General features: G+C 35.5%; 1 protein-coding gene and 1 long non-coding RNA gene across 3 annotated transcripts; one reads left to right on the top strand and one right to left on the bottom strand.

The window, feature by feature from the left end:
• Positions 1-149: 149 nt before the first annotated feature.
• On the top strand, positions 150-4,651 carry LOC147550023 (uncharacterized). 2 transcript variants are annotated; one of them, XM_086670599.1, is made up of 3 exons: positions 150-302; positions 1,768-2,052; positions 2,476-4,651. In XM_086670599.1, the coding sequence occupies exons 2-3, from the start codon at positions 1,779-1,781 to the stop codon at positions 4,449-4,451; spliced, it is 2,250 nt and encodes a 749-aa protein (XP_086526725.1). In that variant the 5' UTR covers positions 150-302; positions 1,768-1,778; the 3' UTR covers positions 4,452-4,651. The 2 variants fall into 2 exon arrangements, with proteins under 2 accessions (XP_086526725.1, XP_086526724.1); XM_086670598.1 differs by having other exon boundaries at positions 154-302; positions 1,768-4,651.
• Positions 4,652-6,882: 2,231 nt separating this feature from the next.
• On the bottom strand, positions 6,883-7,353 carry LOC147550024 (uncharacterized). Its single transcript, XR_015238758.1, has 3 exons — positions 7,209-7,353; positions 7,001-7,059; positions 6,883-6,897 (listed from the first exon to the last, which is right to left on the bottom strand). It is a non-coding gene; the product is annotated as an uncharacterized LOC147550024 (long non-coding RNA).
• Between the last annotated feature and the right edge of the window lie 950 nt (positions 7,354-8,303).

Consider the following 8,303-nt stretch of genomic DNA (forward strand, 5'->3'; position numbering starts at 1 on the left):
AAGGAAGCTGGTCACAAAGTAGGGGGCCATATAGGAATTAACTCTTGTTAAAATGACCCTCATTTTGAAGTATTGGTCAAATGACCTTATTTTAGCCTTAAACTTCCGTATTTGCCCTCGTTATAAAAGGATGTCTAGATAATCTAGACAACCGAAAATAACAAGGATATCAGCCCGAGTAAAACTCTCTCTCTCTAGTAGAACGAAAATCCTCCCATAAACTTCTTCGTTTACTTCTCATTCTCGCGCCGTTTCTTTGGATCGATCACTATCTCTCACACACACTAATATCTTTGATGCAGGTATGGCTATATCTCTCTCTGGATGTTTTTTTTTCGGTTCAACTATAGGGTTTAATGGAGCATAAGACACATCTCCTGTTTGATCATAGATCTCATTTCATGAAATCCATGATTTTATTAGTATTATATCAGTGGCATTATTTAAGTTTTATCTTCAAACTACTTCAATTAGGGTTTAATGGAGTCTAACTAGGGTTCTTACCCACATAATAAATATAGCACATCTACTGTTTGTCAAAATGCCATAGTGAAGATAAAACTGTCTCTCCACAAGTTTCCTCCCAGATTGTTGCAGCTGTTATTGTTTTGTTACTTGTCATGGTTTCTTATCAATCTAGCTTCCATGATAGTTGGTTTAATTGATGAAGAAATACAATTAAACCATCTCTATGGTTGGTTTAATTCCATGATAGGTATGATAGTTGGTCTTTCATACCTAGTATTCTCTATGGTTGGTTTAATACAATTAAAACATAATGATTAATCTTGATTGTCAATGGCATTGAGGTCATCTCTATGCCCGACTTATTCGAACCTGCAGCTATGGTTGGATTTTCGGATCATTTGATCGATCCCCAAAATACCAATTTTCAGACTATGTATAGATTGAATGTTGGTGGACAGTATATACCACCAACTAATGATTCTGGACTTACTCGTACTTGGTACGATGATTCTCCTTACTTATATGGAGCTGCATTTGGTGTTACTAGTGATGATTCTAATAAAGTAAACGTTCGGTTCCCAGTGGATATGCCTAAGTATGTAGCTCCTTATGATGTTTATAGTACGGCGAGATCTATGGGTCCAGATTCTAAACTCAACCAGAACTTCAACCTAACTTGGGTTTTCCATGAAGAAATACTAAGTCTTTCTTTTGTATACTAGTAATTAGATCCTGAGTTCTTAATTAAGATGATTGTGTATATTTATGTTGTGATAAAATTATTACTTGGGAATGAATATTTATGTGTTTATAGAGGTGTATATTAATGTACATATTAGAAATTTAAGCATGTTTAATATTGATTTGGGATTTATTGGCTAGTTTTGTGACTTAATCATTTGAGAAGCTAGAAAAGTCATCAAGGAAGGGAATTCAGTTCAGTTAGATAGTGAAAAGGAAGAAGAGTTAGAGAAGAAGAAGGATAGTTAAGTTGAAATGCTAACCCAAGGTAGAGTAGAATGAATGAATGAGAAACATGAGTGCCTAAAGTGTTGGTCCAATGAAGAGAAAAAGTTTGTATTTATTATGTTAATCTAATTAAGAAGATAAACTGAAAAATGTATAATATTACTTATGATATTATATGAAGTATGGGTTAAAAAGAAAAAGTGCAATCATATCGAATTCATGTTATGTGTTTTCAATTTACATGTTAAATTCATGTCATGTTTGTATGTATTTTAGAAGTTGGTATTAATTTTACTACGTATACATAATGAACTTATCTTTGTTTTGTAGGGTAATTCGTAATGGAATCCGTGAGCATTTGGTTATTTCATGGTGGTAAATTAGAAAATGTGAATAACGAAATAAAGTATATTGGTGGTAAACAAGCCGGAATAGTTGTATCAGGCGGGGCTACACTTAGAGAATTTCGTGAAGTTGTTAAAGAAATAGTATGTGAAGATAGCACGACAAGTTTGCCAAAATTGAGTTTTATGGTTCCGGGGACGATTCAGAGTCCTTCACCTATGGAAATTCAGGTTGAGCGTGACTTCACATTTTTCTGGACACTTGTCAAAGGTAATTTCCCGAAGTGTATTCCATTGTATGTTACTATGGAAGGTGGTTCACACTCTAAAAACGTAGAAAAGGAATACCTAATACCAGAGGAAGTTCCTCAAAGAGAACAAGTGTGCTCGATAGATTTGAACATTCCATTCACTAACTATCCGACCACCTCACCAAACAGAACAGTTACAGAAGAACCTATGATCAGAAAAAGTGTTGAGGTAGGTGGAGAAGAAGAACCCGGAGATTTTAGACACGACCATTATTCTCTCGATGAAGAAGATTATGTGGTAGATTTGAGTTCTTCGGGTGTAAAGGTAGAACTCGCAGAAGAGTTAAAACCAGACATTTGTTCTAGAGAACAAGAAGACTATTTGTTTGATTTGAGTTGTTCTGAGATTTGGGAATATTCCGATGAAGTTAATTTTGATGTAGGGGGTGGATCATCTGATGATGTTGAAGTACTTAGTGAAAATCCATTTGGTAGAAGTGGTTGCGAGCAGGAAAAAGTTAAAGGTAAGGAGCCTTTAGAAGACTTAGGTACGGAAGATGTTGATGTGCCTATAATTGTTCCTTCTTTACATGATCTACCACCACTTCCGAGTAGTTTTGAATCTATGTGTAACATCTATGAAGATGAAGACGAAGGGTCAGGTTCAGGAAAGAAAGACTTGGGTGTGAAAGTGTATGAGGTATTTAAATGCAAGAGTGCATTAAAAGATAAGATGAGTTTATGGGCTCTCAGTGAAAAATTTGAGTTTCGAGTAAAGAAATCAACAAAGAGTTTATGGTCAATAGCTTGTGCAGTTGAAGGTTGCAGGTGGAGTTTACGAGCAATTAAAATCGGCGAATCTAATTTCTTTAGGGTGTCTAAGTTTGACGACACTCATACTTGCAGCAAGATTGGCAACCTCCACCGTGTGCATAGACAAGCTACTTCTAGAGTTATTGGAGAGTTAATAAGGCACAAGTTTGTAGGAGTGAAACGAAAACACAAACCGCATGACATAATCCAGGACATACAAAACGATATTGGCATCACTATTAGTTACGATGTTGCTTGGCGGTCAAAAGAACGTGCGATTGATTTGGTGAGGGGGTCTCCTGATGAAGCGTATGCTGTATTGAGTAACTACTCAAATGAGTTGTGTCGGAGTAATCCAGGTACCATATGCCACATTGAAAAAGGTAACTCAAATCACTTCAAATTTTATTTTATGGCACTTGGTTGTTGCATACGTGGGTTTAAGGAATGCATTCGACCAGTTATTGTGATTGATGAGACCTTTTTGAAAGCTAAGTATCTTGGTACTCTATTTGTTGCTGCTGGTCTTGATGGAAATAATAACATATACCCAATTGCATTCGGCATTGGTGATTCGGAAAATGATGAGTCTTGGCCTTGGTTTCTATCTCATATACGTCGAGTTATTGGCGATGTTAACGACTTAGTCATTGTTTCAGATCGACATAGGAGTATTTTGAAAGGAGTTCGAAATGTATTTCCTAATGCAATGCACGGTACATGCATTTACCACCTTAGTAATAATTTGAAGGCAAAGTTTAAAAAAGATGTTTTCCTTTCGTTATTTTTTAGAGCAAGCAAGAGTTACAAACTTTCAGAGTTTGAACGGATATTCCTTGAGTTGGATCTTGCTTTTCCAAACGTTGGTCGTTATTTGCGTGATGTTGGAGTTGAGAGATGGGCTCGTGCTTATGGGAGTAAGAGGCGGTATGATATCATGACATCAAACATAGCTGAAAGTTTTAATGGTTTGATGCGTGAAGCAAGGGAACTTCCTATCACACATGTCGTTGAATACATTAGAGCAACCATACAACAATGGTTTTTTGAACGTCGGCAACAATCTAGTACGAGGGAAACAATTCTAACCCAATGGGCAGCAGACAAGGTAACTTCACGGATGGAACAGGCAGCCCCATATTTCGTTATACCAATCAGTTTAACCGAGTTCCAGGTAAACTATGATCGTACAAGTGAAACAGTTGACATACTTAATAAAACTTGCAGTTGTAGGGTGTTTGATCTAGAGCAACTACCATGTATACATGCTATCGCGGTTATTAAACGCGAGGACTTACACATTTACGACTATTGCAACAAATATTACTATCTTGAAACAGTGCGCAAAGCTTATGCCGAATCTGTGTTCCCCGTCACATCTCAATCGGGTTGGTCATGTCCAGACCTTCGTGATGATTCATTTATTAGACCTCCAACTACCAGACGTCGAGGAGGTAGACCAAAGATAGCAAGAAGAGAATCGCGCGGGGAGTCTTTACCAAGACAAAGGAAGACATGCAGTCGATGTCATCAATTGGGACATAATCGGAAGACTTGCCGTTCGAATGAAGCCGTTCCATCTTTTTGTCAGACCCTTCCTCTTTGATGCAATTGTAAAAACAAAATATCTTTGCTTATTAATTTTTTACTACCTTAGTTGTGTATTTGTAGGTGTATAACACGAGTTATTTGAACAAAAATATGCAGGTTCAACACTTAAAGGAACTTTGGTTAAATATTTTGGAGTGATTGTAGTACAATTTTGATGTATGCCACGATGAATGAATTTGTATTTTTGATTTGCAATTATTATATACTTTGACTAGTTAAAATTTGTATACGAAAAGACTTCACGAGAAAACGTGAATCACAGACTGAGTCTAGACTCCTGCAGTCTGAGTCTAGACTCCTGCAGTCTGCAGTCTAGACTCCTGCAGTCTGAGTCTAGACTCCTGCAGTCTGAGTCTAGACTCCTGCAGTCTGAGTCTAGACTCCTGCAGTCTGAGTCTAGACTCATGCAGTCTGAGTCTAGACTCCTGCAATCGTCTTGTCATCATTGTTATCGTCTAAGTTACTTACAACCATGGAAAAACATTAATTTACGCCTTGGAATACCCACATACATATCAGTATTCAAAAGTGCAACAAGTAAAAACCACATACACACAACGAGAATTCAAAGATTATTTTTCTTCATCGACACAACAATTTTTGTCACAGTAGTTGTGATCTCTAAATCTTTTTTCTCAGCAATTTGAGCTAAATTTTCAAACATATTCTCCAGCTGGGCAATTTCGCCGTCCTTCAGTTTCCCGTTAATTGAGATATTTTCATTAGTCTCAATTGTTCGTGATGTCTCGCCCTCATCCCACTTAAAATATTTGCAACGTGACGAGCAATTGAAAAAATACCTACCATGATTTTCATTGTTTTTGTTGACCCTTAACCATTGCATTACACCCTCTCCACACCTCGGACACATTTTTCTTGTAGGGCATTCAACCAATTTATGCCCAGCATCTCGACAACTGAAGCAAATGCCGTCGTTAAATCCTCCCATGACTAAGTAGAAGAAGATGATAAAGAAGTAGAATAAGAAGATTGATAGACTAGTAGTAATAACAACTTTGTAATAGATGCTATCACCCATTATTATAGTCAATTGGAAAATGAGATTTATGGATTCTCCAAGTTGCCATGTGAGTAAATAGTTGTTTGATTGACGTGTAAAAAGTTGATTGATTGAAAGGCTTGAGTTGTCTTATTACTTTAAGATTAAGTGTATGAATCAGTCTAGACTCGTTCAGATGCAGTCTAGACTGAGTCATATAAAAGTTTTTTTTTCAAAATCTCCATCATTTTTATTCCTCACAATTGAATATCTGATTCTTAGATTTAGCTAGTCAATATTCTTTTTATAAACTTACCCAAAAAGTTGATTGATTGAAAGGCTTGAGTTGTCTTATTACTTTAAGATTTAGTGTATGAATCAGTCTAGACTCGTTCAGATGCAGTCTAGACTGAGTCATATAATAGTTTTTTTTTTCAAAATCTCCATCATTTTTATTCCTCACAATTGAATATCTGATTCTTAGATTTAGCTAGTCAATATTCTTTTTATAAACTTACCCAAAAAGTTGATTGATTGAAAGGCTTGAGTTGTCTTATTACTTTAAGATTTAGTGTATGAATCAGTCTAGACTCGTTCAGATGCAGTCTAGACTGAATCATATAATAGTTTTTTTTTTCAAAATCTCCATCATTTTTAGACTGAGATACAGAACAGTAGGATTTTCCCTTCATGGTTAGAAATCAAAATTTCCGTTCTTTCGATTCAAAGTTTCAAAAAGAAGTCCGTCTTTAACAAAGAAAATAATTTATATTAACGAACTACGAATGTGCAACTCAGAGTCAATCAAGCACCCCAACTAAGAAAACAGGCAAACTATATCAACCCAAACATAGCACAGTTTAAGAAATAAATCATCAGACCTATTTAGACAGTGACAGGACGGACAATATTTAGTGTAGAAACATACAAGAAATACAAGATAAACCTTGCATTTCAGCCGTCTCTAACTCTCTTTTTCTTTTTCATAATTCTGTTAATTAAAGTCAATGACAATGCAGAGTTTAGGCTAGTATCTACACTCTCTGTATGAAGTTAAAACTCTTACGAAGGATGAGAGTACAGAGCACACTGAAGCTTAAGGATTTGACATCCTCGTAATTCACTTCCATTTCTAATCAAGTTGTCTTTCTTTCTAGTATTGACATTGAGGAAAAAAAATCATATTCTCTAACTCTCTTTTTCTTTTTCATCCTTGTTATGTTCAGAAATGTTACACACCCAAAAGTGTTTTTCCCGGTTCGACAGTCATCCTTTCACATTCCTACTTTGTACTCAGTTCTTTTCTCTCAAGGGTTCTTAAGATGTAATACTAAATTTATAAATCATGTAAAATGATATTTATCTTGCGATCTAACCTTGCAACGCCGAAATCCCCTATTTTCAGTACGTAGTGATTGTCGTTTCACGAAAGGAGGAGATTCTGTGCAGAAAATGTTAAATATCAGAATCATATTTTGTCACCATGTCAAATAGCAGTGTTTACAAACTACAAAGAGAGTCCCTTGAGAGAAATGAGAACAAACCTGTGGCTTTAGATCCCGATGTATAAGATTGTTTTGTCGGAGGATTTGTAGTCCAGTAGCTGTTGAAAAAAGAGACCATATACAATCTCAATACATAAAAATCATTTAAGATTTAAGACAAACCTATAAGATAAGAAATAAGTCAATGACAACAAAAAGAAGAAACCAAATAGGCATCTCCTGATGCATTGGCACATCGTTAACATACCTAGTTGTTGCATAAATTGCTTGGCAGTTGCTTCTGGAACTCTTTCGTGACGTTGAATATACTTAGAAAGATCTCCACCTTTACAATACTCCAATACTATATTTAATCTTCCTGGAACCTATATGACAACAATAACACACTTAACAAACACCTAATAAAACCAAACTCATCAATCAAATATAAAGCACATAATCGGACTCTTATAATAGAGGTTTAACACCAAAAGAGCAAGCAAAATCGAGGAAGTTTAGTTAGAGAACCTAATTTAGTTCTTGGGTAAATGTGTGAAATAGCGATACATACAAACACCATAGTCGGACTCATAACCCAAACTAAAGAATCCCATCACAGTGATTTGTATATCCTCTAAGTCTAAACTATACTGATTCATGTGTTTATGGCTCGGACGTCTCATATTTCCCACTTCACTAAGACAATATCAGTTTACCTAACAAACACAATAACACCAAACATGAAAATTTCAGTTGACAGGTAATGGAATCATACCCTTGTTTGTATAAATAAATGATGAATAACTATGCGAAAACATGAACAAGTGACCACTTTGTGGGCACATTAAAAGGCAAAATAGATATCAAACGTCAAAATTTTTCCTAGTTGTTCATTTCACTATTCTTGAACTCCAATCCTCAAAATTGCCAGCAAATAACATTTCTTTGTAAGCCAAAGGCAAAAGCAATCAAATTCATAGTGTTTATATGCATAATATACTTATGACCTGAAGTATTCAAGTTCTCACAGACATTTCATCAAGCACAATGAGTGCACATTATCTAATCTTCTACCCTTATGATCTAAACCCTAATTGAATTAGCTAAATGTGAAAGAACGAGTAGTTCAGATAAAAATAAAGGTTTTTCACATCAAAATCGACGGGAGAAAAAACCCTAAGTCCCCCATGTAATCATCAGAACGAGTGATACATACAAACAATTCAAATTTTGCCCTAGAAACCTCCATTAACACCCACAAACAACTTCTTCTATAGTAGAAAGCATAGTTGAGAGAATCCCATAAAATCAAACAATAAAATCAAACAGCCCACAAACAATAAAAATCCCATAAAATCAAACA

Source organism: Eschscholzia californica, unplaced genomic scaffold, assembly GCF_041429995.1.
Source record: "Eschscholzia californica isolate CP2 unplaced genomic scaffold, dmEscCali1.0.p SCAF_3, whole genome shotgun sequence".
In the NCBI taxonomy this organism is placed as follows: domain Eukaryota; kingdom Viridiplantae; phylum Streptophyta; class Magnoliopsida; order Ranunculales; family Papaveraceae; genus Eschscholzia; species Eschscholzia californica.

What these genes read in the sequence shown, in the direction of transcription:
- LOC147550023 (XM_086670598.1), top strand. Translation starts at nt 1,779, where the DNA reads ATGGAATCCGTGAGCATTTGGTTATTTCATGGTGGTAAATTAGAAAAT.